A 20916-nucleotide genomic window follows, 5' to 3' on the forward strand; every position below is an offset into this window, starting at 1 on the left:
GTCATCTTTCAGGATCATTGACCCATGGTATCCTGCTGGAATGATTGACAGGGATTAGGATGCTGAATTCTGCTCATGAAGTATCAGACCAAAATGCTTCCCTTTAACATACTGTAACAGGTAACAAACTAAAGTCTTAGTCAATTATTAAAACACTGCCAAGGCCAGGATGTGTTATCGATTACCTCTTCTTTATATAGCAAACACCCTCCAAAGCCACTGGCTATTCAGCTTTGTTAATCTAGCTGGTATATAAAAGGTAATTTTTTGTTCTGCCCGATAGCTTTTAAAAATGAATACTTTATTTGCTGTGGCTTTTATTGCTGCCTGCTTTCCTGACTTTGCCCACCACTTTGTGCTAAGCAGGTACTAGTTAACTTTATTTCTATATCATTTGTTTCAGTTCTCTGTTTACCACACTGAAAAAGAAAGCCTTGTTTAATACATATGGTTGATTTTTCCTTTCTCCAGCCCATATATATATATATATATATATATATATATATATATATATATATATATATAAAGTGGATTGCATGGTGATAAAGCAGAATCTTTATTCCCTATTGTTGTAAGAAGGGATAGTTTGGAGCCATTACAATAAAAGGGAGGAAACTGAGAATAGCAGAACAAATCTGTTCTTCCAACACAGAGATGGTTACAGTGCAGAGTGGATGAAAAGTTCTTCACTAAGGAGCCCAGTTTAAGTTATAGGCTCTGTAGGAGTGATCTACGGTAATTGGTTTGGGGAAAAGCAAACCCTCAGCACTACTGTACTGCTTCAGTGTACACCATATGCAGATGTTGTGAATGAGTATTATTTGAGTCCTGGAAATGTCATGGCTCTCTTTTTTTCTTTTTCTTATTAAAAGCAAGGTTTTTTTACTTACTGTACTTTTCTGCTTAAACACACTATTGCATTATTTATTTATTTTCTATATCTGCCCTTCATCTGAGGATCAGATTAGATTATAAAAACACAAAAATGTTTAACATAGAAACAAAAAACAAAACCCAGTACCCCCCCTGCAGTGTTATTATTGCATATGCAGGAAGGTGTATGTATGCATTTACAGTGGTACCTCGGTTTATGAACACAATTGGTTCCAGAAGTCTGTTCATAAACTGAAGCGAACTTTCCCATTGAAAGTAATGGAAAGTTGATTAATCCGTTCCAGACGGGTCCACAGAGTACTCAACCTGAAAGGTACTTAACCCGAAGCATGGGTGTAATTGGTTCCGGAAGTCTGTTCATAAACTGAAGCGTTCATAAACTGAAGTGAACTTTCCCATTGAAAGTAATGGAATGTGAATTAATCCGTTCCAGATGGGTCCGTGGCGTTTGTAAACCAAAAATTCGTAAACCGAGGTGTTCATAAACCGAGGTTCCACTGTATCTGCTAGGACTCCCCCCCTCCCCACTTCATCATTCTTTTAAATACATCTTTTCCCAACAGCCTGAAACGTTACCACTTTTTGTGTTGTAAACCTTTAATAAAACCTCACCAATATAACACAAACCAGTGCAATATTTTGTGATTTTTGTTCACAAATGCCAAGAGTCATCCATCTACATGATAAAATCTTTGTTGGCATCCGTCTATCTTGAGAGAATGGAGTGTACCTCCGGGGGTGAAGTCAGACCTCTGTGTTTGCAGCACCAAAGTGACCTCCCCAGAGCACACTGGGCAGTGTTATATGGCGGCCCTGGGCTCCCTAGACGACATGACCCCCCTCTTGGCCTCACCGATGTGTGGACCAAAGGAAAGCAGAGCATTATATTTGGTACCAGCTTGACTGCAGGAGTTGCTGGAAGGAAGTGTACAAGACACCATCCAACCATCTTACAGACTCTACTCCGGATTTGTATAGGGTTTACTCCTTAGCCTTTTCTTTTCCTGAAGGTATCCAGCAAGGCAGCAGAGGTTTAGGGTCAGAATTTTCCTTCACCTAGATAGACTACCTTCCCAGGTTGACAAGCCCCACATGCTCCTCACTTCCCTCTATAGCACATGCAGAAACCGCCTTCTTTACTGCTGGACCCACTATTGGGCTCATCCACTCAATCTGCTGGAGCCTGTCTTCAAACGCAGAGAAAATCCCTAACTCACCAAGGGTTTGAAACTCATCAGCTACCCTCACCCAGTTTAGTCGGAAAGTCGGAGGTGTTCCTGGGGTGTGGTCACTGTCACATGCTGACAGCTTTTAGGAACGACGGATGACATCTGAGAGCTGCGTGGGGACCAAAGGTGGGCAAACATTGTGATAAGACCTACAGCCTTTGTTTTAAGTCTTCCAGATCAATCCAAATGATGATTTATCTTGCCCAATACTTCCTGAAATGTTTCCAAGGTTTTGAAAATAAGAATTTTGTGTTGTTGCACTTTCTATGAAATTTTAATCACTCTTAATGTCGTATATATAAAATTAAGGTGTCTTGCTCCCCCCCCATAATTATTGTGTTAATAAGCTTATCACAGAAACTTTGACTCTTACTGCTTTTTGCCACTAGATGGGAGGCTAAAGTTAACAATGTTATGCTTGGGAAATCCCTACTAAGTTTTCTTCTAGAAGTTGTGTTTTTGTTTTTTTCAAAATAGAAGCTCACATTGGTTCCATATAACCCTAATGAGATTGCAGTTTCTAAACTGATGTTTTGCATTTCGAGAATAAAACAATGTAGTGCAACAGTATAGATTAATGCAGGCAAATTCCGTTCACCTATTGTTATCTATCTTTTATTCCCAAGTGAAAGTGCTGTGTTCAGTCATCATGAGGCAAAATTTCCGAGGGATGAAACAAGACAGGTGAGAATTTATATATGGGAAACACAAGAGAATGAGAACATTGTGAAAAGTATTTTAATAAATTTTCATAGCAGTTACTGAGATTAAATACAATTCAATGGTGAAGTCTCACCTGTTGTTACCTTTTATATTTTGTTTTCTCGATTGCATTAAAATGTTAAGTGCTGCATTTCTCATCAAATCTCCTATGCACATTTTAAAGGAGCTGTAATCTTGTACTGATTTGGCATGTTAGCTGTGTTCTCTCACTTCTCAAAAGCGTTCTGTTTTGGCTCATTTCAGCAGCTAAAGTTTAGCTGTCCTGTATCCCTAAGACTGCCCATTTTGGCAAACCACCTTTTGGTTACAGGTGGAAATAGATTTGCTCCTTACTTTCCCGAAGACTATTCATTTAGCACAGGACTGGCCAACCTGTGGCTCTGTAGATGTTGTTGGGATTCCAACTCCCATAAACTTCTGCATTCTCTTTGTGTATAGTAAAATAAAATAAAATAAAATAGATTGCACTTTCTACTGAGATGACAGGCTGTATGGTGCATTGGTGCTCCTTTGGCAGCAGAGAGGAAGGCTGCCACTGGGGCCAGGTGCCCTTTGCTGTAGGAAGCCAGCTTTGCTGGGGAGCAGAGAGCAGGCTGGGCAGGGCTGGCGCGCATCCTGGGGCGGGGTGCACCACCTGGAGGGGCATGGCGTGTGTCCTGGGGGTGGGGCATGCTGCCTGCAGAGGCGTGGTGCGCATCCTGGGGGCGTGGCACACTGCCTGCAGGGGCATGGCGCCCGGCGCATGGGGGGGCAGCCACGATGGCGCCCCACTGGGATCGTGCTGCCAGGGGCAGTGCGCTCCCCCCCCCGCACTCCTCTTCCTTCACCAGTGCGGAAAGCTACTATTACTGGCATCTGTTCTATCAGCAAAAGCAATCAGAATCTCTGAAATAGGATGTTGCAGGCTGTTGAATCCAGAGCCCTTGGAGGGGCCCAGTCTGCAGGCCCCTGGGCTGTACTGGTCTGGAGCTGGCCTAGTGAAAAAGAACAATACCGTAAATCACCTGCTCACCTTCTGTTGTGGCCAGGCTCAGAGGACTTGGGATGTGGCAGTATATTCCTCCACATCACTTGTCCCACCCCACTTAGGATTGATTTAATATTAAATGAATGAGTGAGAACAGTACCCGCTAGACTAGGGAGTTTCAAAGCCTATGTTGTTTTAAAATGTAAATATTCCATATTAATAATTTTCAGTGCCTTAATTCTACCCAGTTCACCCACTCACCCCACATACACAAAATATTCCAGAAATGTTAGGAAAATATATGTTATTGAGTTGTCATGGTCTTAAAATGTTTGCAAGTATTCCAGTAAACAACAACAGCTAAAACTTTGTGAGATTTAAATCACATAATGTGCATTTTTTATTTTTGTTCCTAATCTATTATTTCTCTTCAACTACATTTGCTAATGATAGTTTATTTATTAGAAAATTTTATTAGTATTTTTTATTAGCCACTTAGGCAGCTAACATGCATGTACTTCTTTTAAAATTTTGTTTTCTAATTAGCATGCTTAATTGATTTGGATCTGATTCAGCACATTGGAAACCTTTGCGGGGGGAAGTTTGTTCCCAGAAGACTACATTCACTGCAATATCTAGGTTGCCCAAATAGCACAATATGGGGAAAACGCCCTTAATGTACTATGGAAATGTAGCAGTAACAGCCTAAGACTAACTCTGTTGGAACCAGATAATATAAATCTTTATCACTTTTAATGTGTTTATGTAGGTAGAATATAAAATTGTAAATACCTGGGACAGCATACCGGTTTTGCATGCTCCAGTGACGATCACATTTAAACCTGGTGTTCAAGGCTTAGTAATGGAAGTGAACTCCTTATTCTTCGATGATCCTCCAGCTCCACCTGGTGAACCTGGAAAGCCTTTTGATGGCCTTTGGGACTATGAAGGTGAGGTTTTATTAAAGGTTTACAACACAAAAAGTGGTAACGTTTCAGGCCTAGAAAACGAATATTGATTCAACTAGCAGATTTCCCCCCCTAGCAGTATTAATGTGTATTAAGGGCTCATGTGTTCAGTGCTTCTTGAGATGAAGTATTTCCTGTTCATTGTATTGCCAAACAACTTCAAAATGAAGGAACATTGTGTATGTCTTTTTAAAAGTGGCACGAGCACTAACTGGAATAGGTGGGATGTTGTAGAGATGGATCTCTGCTGGCAAAGGGCCATGCCTGTTGAGGTTGTGTATGGGGACTTGCTATGCTGTAAGTAGTTCAACGGGTATATATTTAGAGATGGTGGCTCTTTCTCTCACAGTAGCCCAAAAGGTGGCTTGGGCAAACTGGATCTAAGGTCCCTTCATTCATTGCAGAGACCCCAGGATCATGGTCCCACTCCACCTATTTCAGCCTAGAGTTGGCAAAGCCAGTCCCTTTGAAACCAATGTGGGAGTCTGTACCTCATGCCTCTTTCACTTAGGGTTGCACAGTCAGATCATTGTTTAATCCTGGTCACTATTTACATTTGCCCTGTACACAGAGCTTTATTCTTCACTCACTTCAACCCCCAAAAGCTCCTACTAAACGTAGTAGGATTTTAACTTTTTGTAATAACATGATAACATTTTAATAGCCAACTCAGCTGGTTCAGCATGCTGAAGGAAAGTTTGGACTTTGGGCATTCCAAACAGCAGTTCCACATGAAACACAACTAACCTTTTCTAAAATTGATGGGAATTCTCAAAGCAGTTTGTGGTATGCTATGAAGGTCTGCTGTTCACAGGATGAAGTAATAAACAAAGCATGAAATATGCCATGGATGTGAATAAAAGCAGATACTGGTCTATAAAAATACAGCAACTCCTGGCATGAACTTTAGTGTTCGAGATACAGAAACCTAAAGTGTCTACACACACACAAAAAAATCCCTTCCAGTAGCACCTTAGAGACCAACTAGGTTTGTCATAGGTAGTTGGTCTCTAAGGTGCTACTGGAAGGAATTTCTTTATTTTTTGTTTCGTCAGACCAACACGGCTACCTACCTGTAACTAAAGTATCTACAGTCATCACAGAGCACCCATAGATATGACAGGACCCAAAGAACAAAATAATTAGTCCCATGAACCCCAAAGAGCTTTGAAGGTGAGCCCTTCATAGCCGAGTAAGATTGTCTTCCATAAACATGGTTTTAATAATGAGTCTGTAAGTGACTGTGGAGGCCAATTCTGGATCCACATGTCCTTTCACAGTGGGGACATTGGTTTTCGGGCGGGAATTGATCACGGTGTGGATTTGGCAAGCGTGCCTTCCTCCTAGCACATTTCTCCCTTGTGTCCTGAGTTCGAGTGTCTTCAAAGCCCATGACACCTTTGGTTAAGGCTGTTCTCCAACTGGAGTGCTCTCAGGCCAGTGTTTCCCAGTGCCAGTGTTTATACTACATTTTTAAAAGATTTGCCTTGAGACAGTCTTTAAACCTCTTGTGTTGACCACCAGCATTACGCTTTCCATTTTTAAATTCGGATTAGAGTGGTTGCTTTGGAAGACGATCATCAGGCATCCGCACAACATGACCAGTCCAACGAAGTTGATGTGAAGAATCATTGCTTCAACACTGGTGATCTTTGCTTCTCCCAGTACACTGATATTAGTTTGCCTGTCTTCCCAAGTGATGTGTAAATTTATTCGGAGACACCGTTGATGGAATCTTTCGAGGAGTTGGAGATGGTGTTTATAAGTAGTCCATGTTTCACAAAGTTGGTAGTACAATAGCTTTGTAAACAAGCATTTTGGTTTCCCTGCAAATATCCCGGTCCTCAAACACTCTGCACTTCAATCGGGAGAAAGCTGCACTTGCAGAGCTCAGGTGATGCTGGATTTTGGCATCAATGATGGCCCTTGTGGAAAGAGAACTGCCTAGGTAGGAGAAGTGATCGACATTCTCCAACGTTACACCATTGAGTTGGATTTGTGGTGCTGCAGAGTGGCTATTTTGTACTTGTTGGTGCAGTACTTTGGTTTTTTTGGATGTTGAGTAATAGGCCAAGCTTTTCGTAAGCTGCAAAGATATTTAGGATGGTTTGGAGGTCATCCTCTGAGCATGCGCACACTACATTGTCATCAGCATACGGAAGCTCTATGACGGAAGGTATGGTAACCTTACTCTTTGCTATCAGCCTGCTCAGATTGAAGAGCTTTCCATGTGTTCGATATATGATTTCTACTCAGGTGGGGAGTTTCCCTTCGACAAAGCGTAGGATCATGGCAATGAAGATAATGTATAGAGTTGAGGCAATAACACAACCCCGTTTAACACCTGATCCCACTGTGAATGGTTCACTTTGAGAGCCATTGTTATATGCGATTGTTGCTGTCACATTATCATGGAGGAGCCGAATGATGTTTACAAATTCATCTGGGCAGCCAATTTTCAGAAGGACAGTCCACAGGGCATTATGATTTACAGTGTCAAAAGCCTTAGTCAGGTCAATAAACGCCATATACAGTACAAGGGTTGGTTTTGCTCTCTGCATTTTTCTTGAAGCTGCCGAGCGGTGAAAATCATGTCCACTGTCCCCCTAGAAGGCCGAAAACCATTTTGGGATTCAGGAAGGGTCACCTCGGATATTGTTACGAGACAGTTTGCTAAGTTCCTTGCAAGAATTTTGCCAGCCACAGGTAATAAAGAGATGTCTCAATAGTTTCCACAAACTATCTACTCGCTGGTGAGTGGGCTTGAATGTTCCTATGACCCTTGTGATCGAAATCGTCGGGAATCTCATACGCTTAGCAGGGTCACACACATGTAACATGGCAAACCACTTTTGAAATTGAGGGTTTTAAAAGATGGTTTGTTGTTCAAAGGGTGGGGGGAGTCAACAATCTTACTCACTACGTTTGCACAAGGTTTTGGACATGACTAAGTCGAGGTGTTTTTTGAATCACAGTGTATGGATTACATGGAGGTGAACCAGATTCATCCAGACATGAACCAGTTTGTTAAATCATTACAGAATCCATAGTAAGATCTTATCTGAAACAAGAACCCATGCGCTTTTGAGTAAAACCGTATGTGAAACATACGGATGGATGTGAGACTGAACTATGGATGGATATGAGACTGAACTATGATAAAGATGAATAATTTTTTGCCTTTCTGAAATAATAATAAAATTCCTTGGTTGATTCTCTTTCCCCTTCCTTCCAAACTGCACACACTAGCATTCTGGTATTATTTCTTTCACAGTGGCTGAATCCTTCTTTTTGAATAGTGCAACAAGAAACTATCTGGAAGTGGAAGTCTGCCCGTAAGTTTTGCCATGTAAACAATGCATTGTGTTTATTACTTTAGACTTTGGTTTATAGGTGAAGGTCTCACACTGTCACATTCTCTGAAACGCCTATCAATGAAGTTGTCATCTGAGCATGTGCAGTAACTATCTCAAATGTACACACCTCAGCTTAACTGTGAAGTGAACGTGGCTTCTGTTTTCACACATCAAACAGCAGTACAGTGGTACCTCAGGTTACAGACGCTTCAGGTTACAGACGCTGCTAACCCAGAAATAGTACCTTGGGTTAAGAACTTTACCAGGATGAGAACAGAAATCGCACGCCAGCAGCATGGCGGCAGTGGGAAGCCCCATTAGCTAAAGTGGTACCTCAGGTTAAGAACAGTTTCAGGTTAAGAATGGACCTCCAGAACGAATTAAGTTCTTAACCCAAGGTACCACTGTATTTCTCAAGAAACAAGGTTAGCTAACGTCATGTTTACATGGCTTCAAACACCAGCAGTGGGAGCACACTGGAGCCAGAGTAAACAGCAATGCATACACAGCCTGAGCTTTCCTAGCTCCAGAGAACAATGACTAAGTCTGCCCAAAGTGAAGGCAACATACTCCATTTTATGGCAGCACTCACAACATTTTGTTCTTTTCTATAATCTGCTATGGAATTCATTAAATTGTTATGTTGACTGTTTTGTATTCCTATGAAACCTGTTTTGACAATGCCATTGGTTCCCACCCACCCCTCATCCTCATGATTTTGTTTTGCTAGGCATGGCCAACATTTTGTATTACTTCTTTCTGCAGGAGATTGTATTGAGGTAAGTAGAATTCCGCATGAAATTTTTCTGTTGTTAAATTAAACAAATCAAGCATTTAACCAAGTAAGGTTTTATTAGAATGCTCTCTGTATATTTCCTGTTTTATGAACACCATGATTCTCACATTTGTGTATGCTGACATTATAGAATGCATGTATAAATTGTTAACATGACTCCTCTGCATCTTTGTGGGTGGCTTCAAGGCTGACTGTGCCATTAGGTAGAGTGAGTCAGTTGCCTTAGGCAGCAGATGCTAGGGGGTGCCAATCTCTACCTTTTTTCATCATCCTGAGTACATAAAACCTGTGAATATTATTATATGCACATTGTGCACCCAGTCTTCTATTACTGTGTAAAATGAAGCAAAAGAACACCATGTGTTCTTCTTCAGTGTTGCAAACAGCTGTGTGGAATTCTATGCATGCCTATTTAAAAGTAAGCCTGCTGAGTTTAATGGGGCTTACTCCCAGGTAAGTGAGTTTAGGATTGCCGCCTAATGTGACCATCTTTAGTTCACCACAGGGATTAAGACGATGAGTAAAACTATGTAAAATTGCAACTCCTTTTATACTAATATTTTTGCACTAAGTTATTTGATTACGATATGTCCGCTATTTAACTTAATGGAGGTCCTGGCCATGGCATCATCTAAAATGCATTCATGAATAATTTTCAATGGATGTTCAGCAGACATTACTCATAAATGAGTGTATGAAATAATGGGACCTAGATTCTCCAGATCAGATAAGGTCATTTTGCTAAAGAATTTTGCAAGCAATTGCAAATAATGGTACAATTGGTTGCTGCAGTATAATTAAATCAATGGTTTTCCACAGTTTGCTTTATGAGCAGAGTTTAAATAGCCATTCTCTGTGTTCAAGGTTTTTTGGTATTGTTTTAAATCTCATTTTCCTTTCTGATCGCTTTCCCCACCCCTGTTGTGGTAATTACAGACAATAAATTCATTTCATCATCTGCGTTAGTGTTAAGTAACATAAATCATGGCAATATAGTTAAGCAATGCCAACACATCTGCAAATCATTTGCAAATTGGTTCCATGGAGCTTATTCAATCAAATTAATTTAAAAAAAACTCTCACCTGTTGGCACATCCTGCATTTACATCAAAGTTTTTATTATGCTATAAATTTATCTGAGACCATTTCCCTTCCTATTTAGTGCTGAGCAATTCAGCATTCCTTAAAACCATTATAAGCAATGCATATATATTCCCATAGAAAGGCATTTTACATTTAGAAGCTAATAATCATGGGTTATGCTATGGAGATTCATAATAAATTATTTGCATACCATCATATTTTAGAATTTTGTACAGCATCAATATGTTACTGTTTCAATAGTTTTTTTTTTTACTGTTTATCATGAGTCAGTTTATATCTGTGCAATGTGAACAGAATAGGAATTATATGGCATATATTATAATGATTTATTTTTTTCAGTTTTTGATATACGTTCACAGAAGATCTTAGATAAGTAAGAACATCTTATTCTAAAAAATTCATGCTACAAGAATGGAACTGGGGAACACATTATTTACTTCTACGACAAGCAGTATCATATAATACGAGAGCAGGTGTGTTATGGGGAATAGAGTGTTGGACTTGGAATGGGGAAATCTGGATTGATATTCCCTTCTCAGTCATGAAGCTGGATAGTCATCAAGTCCAATTCATTAAGGATCCATAATTTGGAGGATCATAAATGGAGATCATAAATGGGGATGTGCTTGCAAGCTCATGCATTTCCGCCTCCCTTCTCATCTCCTGATTCTCTTCTCCATTTTCATGTTGCTCTAGCTACAGTTTGCTGTGTCCAAATTGGGCAAACTAAGGTTAGTAATCCCCAAAGTCTGGTTTGCAAACCTACTTCAAACCATGTATTAGAAGTTAGTACTATAGTACCAGTTTGGGGCATTTCAGCAAATGTTGGAAAGAGAAAACCAAGGAATCAGCACTCAAGACTATAGGTTTCCAGATTAGAACATGATATCCAAAAGCTCACCTGGGTGTGTTTTCAGTGATTTTATGTCAGGTAAATGCGCAGTAATTGCACTGAAATTAAATAAGAAAAATAATAATTTTGTGGAATCAAGCATGGCTTTATATTTCTCATTTGTTATCAAGAAATATGTTCAGATAACAATGTTTGTACAGATGTGAAAGGTATGTGAGGGTGGGGTCTCAGTTTCCTTGTACTTTCTTAAATCAGTGTTACACCTGGGATGTTAAGCAAAGTATATGTAGGATAGAGTGAATTCACACACACAAATTTCCTTATTATGTAGTATACTACTATTTAGTGTTATAGCAACAAATTGTAAGAGTTATAGCAAACAATTATTATGATATTTTGTTTAGGAAACAATTGAAGTGGAAATGGGAAGTCTGATTTAGAATCAGCAACTTAAATCAAACTTTCTTTTTGTGGTTTATTCATGATTTAAGGCTGCAATCTTATATACACTTACCAAGGAAAGTCCCACTTAACTAATAGGGCTTAAGACTGTCCTTTATGGTAATTTTCATTTAATTCACCCCAGCCTGGTTCAAGGTGACTTGTGAATTCTGCTTCAAAGCACACATAATTCTGGTGTGAATCTATCTTCTGAACAAAAGTTTTGATTGCATTAAAGGACTTTAATATACAGCATACGATGCAACATCTGAAACACCGATGAAAATGTGGCTGTATCATTGTTCCCAGAAAATGAAATAAGCTACCTGTAATGCCAACACCCTCTGGGTTCTATCCAGCAATATACTTGAGGTGAAGAATACTGAAAGCAATTCACAGCAGAAATCCACAACTGACAGCATATTTATTGAATAACCTATTTACTATTGGAGCTGAACAAATAATTTCTATGTTTAAAACCAGTACAGACAGAGCTAACAGGTGGAGGGTGGTTTGTTTGCTTTGCCACCAGCAGTATTTAATTGTGATCCTTAAACAAAGGGTTCTGACTACAGCCCCAAAATTCCAGTTGCTTTGTCACCAGGAGCAAAGTTATTATTAGATCTGTCAGTTGCTGGAGAGAAGAGTGATGTTCTCCTTCCCAGCTTCATAAACAAAATTAAACTGTAGGTGTTAGGATGGTATTGAATGTTAGTCCTATTCAGAGTAGGCATGACAAACTTTAGTTCATAAATTTCAGTGGGTCTCCTCTGAATAGGGCTTAGTTGACTATAATGTTCAGTTTTGCCTGCAGCTGGCATTGTGCTTCAGGTTACCTTCCTTGCTGTTTGCAAAGAGGGGAGCAGCAACTTCTACTTTGCTGCTTAAGTTTATATACGGAAGCAGAAGGGAGAAACAGGTTTGGGGGGAGAGAAAAATGGAGACAAGAGCCCTCTTCAGTTAATCAAAAGTCTGTGAGAGACTGCATGGAGACTGAGGCAGACATATTGGCCCAGCCCCCACTGTCCCCATGCACACTCATCCCACCCCCTCTTCCCCTGAACTTTGTGTGTTCAGTGCAAAGGGAATCTAAGCACATTCAGCTGAACGTAATTGGAATCCTGGGTGGGCCTGGTTTCCTGATTGTAGGGAGGATTCTAGCTATATTTAGCTGGTTAGAATCCCCCTGGGTGCTGAATTGTATGACAGTCATAGGGCTCATGTACATGCTCATTCCTTACTCTAAATCAGGCACCCCCAAACTGCGGCCCTCCAGATGTTTTGGCCTACAACTCCCATGATCCCTAGCTAACAGGACCAGTGATTAGGGAAGATGGCAAATGTAGTCCAAAACATCTGGAGGGCCGAGGTTTGGGGATGCCTGCTCTAAACCCACAATGTTCTTCTGAATGCCTGAAGAGGGCTTTAAAAAGGGAGAAATGTGAGTCAAGAAAAGAAGAAATCAGGGAAGCAATGGAATGGAGAGAAGGAATCTGTATTAAACACAATGATTATTGAAAGATAATCACCGAGATCTGGTGTGAGAGTTCTAGGGATGGTTTTATATCCTATGTGCACTGTGTTTTAACATTTATATTTTCTCTCCCCTATCCCTACACACTTAAAAGACCAGTTACTATTATTCCCTGCTTACAGGAGACACAGAGACATGTCTGATGTCACACTGTGTGTCCATGGCAGATGATGATTTGACTGCAGATCTCCACAGCTGTGCCCAGAGGCCCTGACCTAGATCAACCTCCATTTAGGGTTTCAAATTATTTTCAGTGGGCCCTACCCTGCTCCTGTGCCTTGTAAGGGTTGCTTAGCATACAAACATGAGCAGGTGATAACGTTGACCTTGATGGAGTCAAAAGCTTCATCTGTTGATTTATGCAGATTAAGTTGCTTTAAAAGCACACAGGTTGGGCTGTTGGTTTGTTTGTTTTTGCTGGTGAATTGGTAGCTTGAGCTGGTCAATGGCGACTGAGCTCCAGTTAACCCTTTCATGCACACAGGTATATTACAACATTCATTCATTCATTCATTCATTTATTCATTCATTCACTTCCTCTTTTATTCACCTGGGTATGTGGAGGGAGGAAAAGATGTAGATAACCAAATCAAGGGAATGTTTCTTAAACTTTAACTGCACCCACCCTTGTGGACAGCAGGATCTAGAAGCAATGTACAATGAAGGCAGCATGTTGAGGACAAACATTAATAATACTGTATTGAGAGAAACTACGGTACATTTTTGTGGTACAAGCAGATTAGCGTGTACATAGCCAATGTCAGTCTACCAAGATATGGCCTGCTGGAAAAGGAAGGAATGGATCTCTGAGGGATCTAGCTGGCTCCTAGAGTGGCACAGATTTAATGCAAATGCTGCCTTTGGCACATTCCTATATCTAAATTATTACCCGTCTCCTTTGATGTTAATGTTACAACTTCAATACCAATAGTTTCAATTAGGGCAGCTCTGTAAAGAGCTAGTGTAATTGCTTTTGCAAGCAGCTGGTGGTTGCCTCTTCACAAATGAAATCCTGTAATTCCTGCTATTTATTTGAATTAATGTTGGCTTCAGGGATTTATGCTTCCTTTTTAATCCGTTCTGTCAGATGGTTACTCAGAGGACATATTGAAATTGAAACTGAATAAGAAGTCCACTTACTTTTTTGTATACTACCTGAATGTCTTCCAATGACATGAATATCTTTCTTTAAAGCACTTTCTAAAACTCAAAAGTTGCACTTCTCTTAATTGAACTTCTATATTAAATTTTTGAATAGATAGAATGGTATTATAAATGCTTAAAACATCAGCTGACATTTTCACAGAAGCGCTAACAGGAGCTTCACGTGCAGCAATTCAGTGTTATCTTAATAAGCATTGTGCTAAAGTTTATTTTAAAATGGTTATATGGCTTAATATCTTGTACTGATACTAACTTTATGTGAAAATAGTGACAATGTTCTTAGAGTGCATTTTGTGTTCCATTGTGCAGAAAGGACTTCCATTGACATTTAAAGCTGATATAAATGGGGGCATCTGGAATGGTACAGCAATTATTCCTTGGGACTACTTCCCCCCTGGTGTGGACAAGATGAATTCATATGCAATCCATGGGTCTGGGGTTGGGAGAATGTATGAGGCACTTTATCCAATACCACAAGAAGAGATCAAAGAAGGGCAGGGCCCTAATTTGTGAGTACAAAACACCCACGTCTCTCTCAAATTGCTTTCCAACTGTTTCCTGAAGCTTCTTTTTATTCTTGACAGTAACTGCTTATATAACACATTTAGAAAATCCTTCATTCTTTACTGGGATATACTTGAGTATTTATGCTGTTTACTCTTCATATTGACAATTTCATAGGACCTATTTTATGAAGTGTAAAAGCAGTACATACAGGAAAACTGGTGACTGAATCATGGGAGGATAGGCCAGTCCTCATTTTTCCACAGTGCAGTGAACATACCTTTCCCTCAGCTAACTCTGGAAAAGGTTTTGTGGTGAAGGATAACTATATATTATCAGCCAACATCCATTATGTCTTCTTGTGGATCCTATAAAGCTTGTTCAGTCCTTTATTTAGCACATATGGCTACCAGTTGCATAAGTTGTTGTGGTTGTTACATTTATATTCCACCTTGCCTCCAAGGAACCCATTTTAATATCGCCATAACCCTGTGAGACAGGTTTGGCCGAGAGACTGTGACTGGGCCAAGGTCACCCAGTAAGCTTCTTGGTTGAGTGGGGACCTCCCTTATCCTAGTCTAACCAATCTACCATCCTAGTTCTTGTCATTGTGGAGTAATCACAACTGGCACTGCTAAAAACAGCCTGCAATTCCCCTTTGGGAATGACAGGCACTGATGATGTTCCATTCTAGGGAAAACTGCAGAAAAAGGCATTGTTACACCATTGGGTTGAATGGGACGGACGGACAGCCATTTCTCTCTCCATATAATCTCCTGAGATTGTACAAGGATAAAATGAACACAAAGAAGTAACCCCGTGCTCAATGAGTGGAATACCAAGCAAATTTGGATTCTGAAGTTGGCCTGCTTCTGATCTGCACTTCAGCCCAGGAGGTGCAGATCAGGTGAATCTGCTTTGGAATTCACATTGTCAGATTCCTCCCCATTCCTTCCTGCTGACTTTCATCCCTTTTGCCTTGGATGTTCAAGAACCAAACTTTCACAAAAACAATCAAAGGCTGGATCTACACTGATCTGGAAAATGCTATTAGAAACATTATATCTGTCTGTCTGTCTGTCTGTCTGTCTGTCTATCTATCTATCATCTACCTATCTCAATGCAATTTCCCATTGGCAACAGATTGCTGTTCTACAGTGCCGCCTCGTGTCCTGTTTTTATAATGTATTTGAATGTTATAACTCACTAGTGTAGATTAGTCCTGTGAACCAACTAACTGGACAGTTATATTTTGATCAATATGGTAGAAACCTTGTTGGAAGAGCTAACGTTTCTTCCTTTGGGGTGTTAAATCATCCAATTATTGAATTCTATTAATTATTAAAGTATAATATTGTCATGTGATGCTCCTATTCAAAGCAGTATTGCCCTAAAGCAGGGGTCAGCAAACTTTTTCAGCAGGGAGCTGGTCCACTGTCCCTCAGACCTTGGGGGGGGGGCGGACTATATATTTTTTCGGGGGGGGGGGGATGAACAAATTCCTATGCCCCATAAATAACCCAGAGATGCATATTAAATAAAAGGGCACATTCTACTCAAGTATCATCTGCGGGTCAGATTTAGAAGGTGATTGGGCTGCATCTGGCCCCCAGGCCTTAGTTTGCCTACCCATGCCCTAAAGCTATCATTTTAAAATTGCATATGATTTTTTTAAAAAACACCCCTCTATATATTTAGGACCTTAACTACTTGTGCTGATATACTTATGTTTTGTTGATAGCCATCGTCTAGAATATTTCAAAGATTTCAGTCTGAAGGACATAATGGGAGAAGACTGGAACCAGCCTCCATCAGATCTGTGGTCATAACTTCATCAACCTCTGAAGTCAAGTCAATCATTGAGAAAAATAATTACAAAACACGTAACAATGTGTTGTGCTTCAATATGAGATGTCAAATATTTAATTAGTTGTGTCGTCTCATGGTGTTAGTAGGTCAGCCAATTAAAATAAATGAATTGATTGGGCCTTTCAGTGTTTTCATATGGAGAAAGATTTTCCAATAGATATCCTGATCTCAGGTAATGAAAGCCTAAAAGGTTAGCATTATGTCAGCCATAAAGTTGGGAGGATCTTAACATGCTTTCTTCCAACACTAAGTCAAGTTTTATTTTCTATCTCTTCCTGGAAACCTTTTTGAATTCTGTTGTAGCACTATTGGCTAAGCATAGTTTTTGAATTCTGTCATTCACATGGTGTCCCAAAAATGTAAAAGGAGCTCTGTAGGATCAGGCCAAAGGCCCTTGTAGAATAGCATCCTGTTCTTGCAGAGACCAACCAGATGTCTATAGGAAGGCCACAAGCAATATCTCATACTTGTGGATTCCAGAAACTGGTATTCAGAAACATATTGTCTCTGACAATGGAGATAAAACATGGCCACCTTCATTAGTTACCAGGAGACCTTGACAGTACTGATTGCCATCAGGGATCACACTTCTGAGTGAGGTTAATAATTCCATTTGGTAACAAATGAACAGTCATATGAATTTGCCTGAATTAAGCTATTCAATATTTACCCTTCTTTCAGGTTCCTTTTTTAATACCCCTTTTGACAGTTGGAAGCAGTTACTGGCTTTAAAAAGGGCATTTTGCAATGTTACTTTGTGCTGTTTACCTAATTGACATCTTGATTGCATACTACAATTAATGAAATTAGTGGCGATCATTTTGCTCTCCATCATTTATGTATATTGGGCCCTCTGCAACCCTGATGCCCAAGGATATTGTAGTTAACATGCTGGTCATCTATCAATGTGGTAAAATGGCAACACGGTGTTGAATGCAATTGCCTGAGATCAAATGCTATTCTTAAAAAAATGGTTGCAATTCAAGTAAAATGAGCTCCGGGGATTAATTTGGTCCATCATCCCTTAAGCCTTCACTAGCATCCCTTTTTAATTTGTCATGTAAAGTGTGATTTCAGGAACTTTAAAGTGTGCAAAGTTTGCTTTGCAGAGTGTTATTAACTAGGAGGATTCTGGATTAATTTAGCAGCCAGGTCTGCTCTTTCAGCCATAAGCCATGCTTCTCAGGGAAACCTAATTACACTTTAAGTGGGATGCAAATGAGTTGTGACACTACATCATTTCACATGAAAGGTTCATTACTTACATTAAGTCGAACAATGCTCTTTCCTAAGCATGGGCTCATTACAATTTTTTGTATATTTTAACATGGTCAAATGTGAGTATGGCATTTTCTCTTAATATGTACCTTCCTAAATACAACTTATTTCCTTAATCATTTAAGCTTTAAGTTGTTGAGATAACTGAATCTGTATAAAGTGAACTAGTTTTGGCACTGCTAAATACGAGCTGAGCTTTTCCTTTAATATGTTTCTTCTTAACTTCACGGTTTCATTTTAAGCTTTTTGCTTCATGAGTTACACATTTATGCGGACATGTGCATATATGAACACACACGTACACAGAGTTATGAAATGATTTTAAAAACCTGTTCTAAAGTCATCCACCTAGTTCAGTGGAATGCTATGGATTCAGATTTTCCTTCTTTTTGGAAAGAAGCAACAGAGATATGGCATTTTCCTCTCGTATTATTTTAAACATATAAGCCTCATTTGGAAAATATATACACAGTCATTTATGTTTGGAAAAAATATTGATTGGTACCTGTGAGGGACAGAAGTTACAGGCAGGTCCCTCCCATCTTAAGTACCAGCTCGTCGCCCAGCGCTAGTGCAAGTGGGGAGGGGGATACCTCCAGCGGCGACTCAGGAAGTGGTGACCGAGGCTCAGGCAAGGTAGCGGAGCCCATGCCTAGTGTGGGAAGGGAAGCGGGAGGCAAGGGAAGAAGGCCGATACCGCCGACCCCGGAATTGCGCAGGAAACGACGGGGGCGGAGATTCAGTATCCCTAGACTACTTTGCTGGAAGAAAACGCGCGAACCTCCATTCGGAGGTTCTGACCCCTGACTGACAACATGTACATAGCACTGTTCTGCACTGTAAATAATCAGCACTGAATAAAAGCATGAAAAGACAACGCTTTGAGGAGTCGTTACTCTAGAGTAGCCGCTACCGCGCCTGTGACAGTACCATTTCTCACCTGTGCTCTTTGGTTGGTTTTTGGCAAAAAGAAAAAAGAAAAAAAAAGGAATTTTGTCTGGCAATGTTTTCAGACCTAGGACTCACTTTTAACCCAAACATGCATTTGGGAACTGATTTATTAATCTTTTACCATGTGAATGCAAAGTACCGTAGTAGCGCTACTGATGCAAACCACATTGAATGAGGTTGTGACCCACTAGTGGGTCTCAACCCACCAGTTGAAGAGCAATGCAATAAAGTCCCTTCCGGCATAGCAGGAGGGGAGGTTGCGGGCACCCACGAGCCCTTCACGTGCTGGGGGGATGGATGCCATCCCCCCGGCCATTGGCTGTGCCCCGGGTGCAGCGCTCCACCGTGCGTCCAATCTGGACATCCCAGGGGGGCGTGGCTCACTGAGTTAAATGAGCATGCGGCCGGGGCTCTGTCTCTTGGTTCCTGCCCCCAGCCTCTTCGGTTTTCCTGCCCACCCTCCCTTTAGGCAGGGCTATCCTTTTGACATTGCTGTGGACCTCGGTTGGTCGCCGTTGAGGGGCCTGGTAGGAATTTTTTCTACTTGGCAAATTGGCGCTGGCCGGGTGGTTTTCGACTACCTCAAAGCAACTTGTCACAACTTTGTTCTGGCGGTTAGGCATTGGATTATCTCTGAAAGGTTACGGGGGGGGGGGGGAAGAGAGGTTGCTGCCATCACCTCCCCCAAAATGCTTAAGGGTACTCCCTTAAGGAGTCTGGGGGCGTGGCCATGTCTGAAGCCGTGGAAGGTGAGGGCCTAAGGCACGCCCCCTATCGGTGGCCCCAGGGTGAGTTCCTAGCTGATCTGCATCGCAGGGATTGCCCAGTGGTGGTTAACCCTTCACAGACTGCCAGCACAACGGGCTGGAGTCAGATATAGTTGGTTAGATCCAATGCCTAAGCCAATACCTCTCTACACCCATAATCAATAAAGTTGTGGCCTTTTTATGCCCATTAACCTTATTCAACGTGTCCTGTGTCTTTATTTACTCCTGGAGGGATCTGGGTATCGCCATGCAAATCACTCCAGTGAGCCAACAATCCTGGCCAAAAATCTCCTAATGACTAAATTCTTGCTTGTTCACATTCCATGAATTCAACACGAGCCCAAACATTGACGCCACTTAATTCTGTTTAATTGAACCCAATCTTCCCCCATAAACAAAGTTTTTAAAAGCCCATTGAAGAATAAATTGATGCACTGCAAAACTTTAAATGAGAGCCAATGTTAGTCATACTCAAAAGTAGACCTAATAGACTTCCCATTAATGTCACTGAGCCTACCCTGAGCATGACTTGGCTGGAAATCACCCACTGAATTGTTTTCATAACTATTGCACATGCAGCAAGTTAGATCAGTTGAAGAGAGAGAATCCCTATAAATCATGTCACTGAAGATAATAGAATACTGAATCATTTCCTATCAGTGAGACTAAGATTATATATACAACTGAAGATTAGAGCAGAATAGTTGCTTATTTTTTCTAACCTTGCCTATAGTGCACATTATGGCTAGTGAGTTAGTGAGAGAGAAGCCAGGCTTCGCTCAAGCTTTGAGATGCTTTAATTGCCATGCCTTTTTCTCAAGGGACCCTCGGAAATGTAGTCCAGGGAGGAGATGGCACTTTCTAACAGAAGATTCTTGACACCTTCACAGAACTACCATGCTAAAAGTTCCTTGTGGAAAACAATGGCAAAAGATGTTTAGGACCTACTTCTATGTGTAGCAATGTTGTGTCTTAAAAACTCAGAAAAAGCTTCCTTGTGTACTAGTTGGTTTTATGGTGAGCATAATAGTCTGAGGCAGGCCCAACTCCAGGTTTCAGGGGAGTACATTGATGAGGGAGGCCTGTGCTTGCTTGTCAATGGCAGAAGTACTTCACAGCTGAATAGGAGCTGACATTTTCATTTCCCACAATGTCTTGAAGCACTCAATGTATTGTCAGTCCACAGCATTGCAAAAACCAAGATGATGTGTTGCAGACCTAGCTCGCCTGATGTGGAGAGCCTGGAGTTTTGAATGCCATTGAATCCATTCAAAAGAGATGTATGATGAGGCATGGCTGGGGGGGGATCCTGGATTTGCAGAGGTACAAAAAAATAGGGGGGAAATGTCAACAGGGGGAACTCTCAGAACAGAGTAATGAGGACTCTGTGCACTTGGTACAAAAAGTTGACTGACTAAAGAGAGGGGGGAATGAATTTTTGCTGGAATTTTGAAAAGCAGCACCCTGCACTGCACCATTTTGTTGCAGGCCCCATCTCCTTGTCTTTTAGAGCAGGGA

At 40.8% G+C, this 20916-nt stretch overlaps 1 protein-coding gene across 1 annotated transcript; it reads left to right on the forward strand.

Moving 5' to 3' along the window:
• The first annotated feature begins 16 nt into the window (after positions 1-16).
• On the forward strand, positions 17-18917 carry LOC118083788 (UPF0462 protein C4orf33 homolog). The gene is made up of 8 exons (XM_035112608.2): positions 17-120; positions 284-366; positions 2750-2807; positions 4583-4763; positions 8056-8116; positions 8868-8916; positions 14339-14538; positions 16275-18917. Exons 2-8 carry the CDS (start codon positions 293-295, stop codon positions 16360-16362), a joined length of 711 nt encoding a protein of 236 aa, XP_034968499.2. The 5' UTR covers positions 17-120; positions 284-292; the 3' UTR covers positions 16363-18917.
• Positions 18918-20916: the final 1999 nt, after the last annotated feature.

Source organism: Zootoca vivipara, chromosome 9, assembly GCF_963506605.1.
Source record: "Zootoca vivipara chromosome 9, rZooViv1.1, whole genome shotgun sequence".
Lineage (NCBI taxonomy): Eukaryota > Metazoa > Chordata > Lepidosauria > Squamata > Lacertidae > Zootoca > Zootoca vivipara.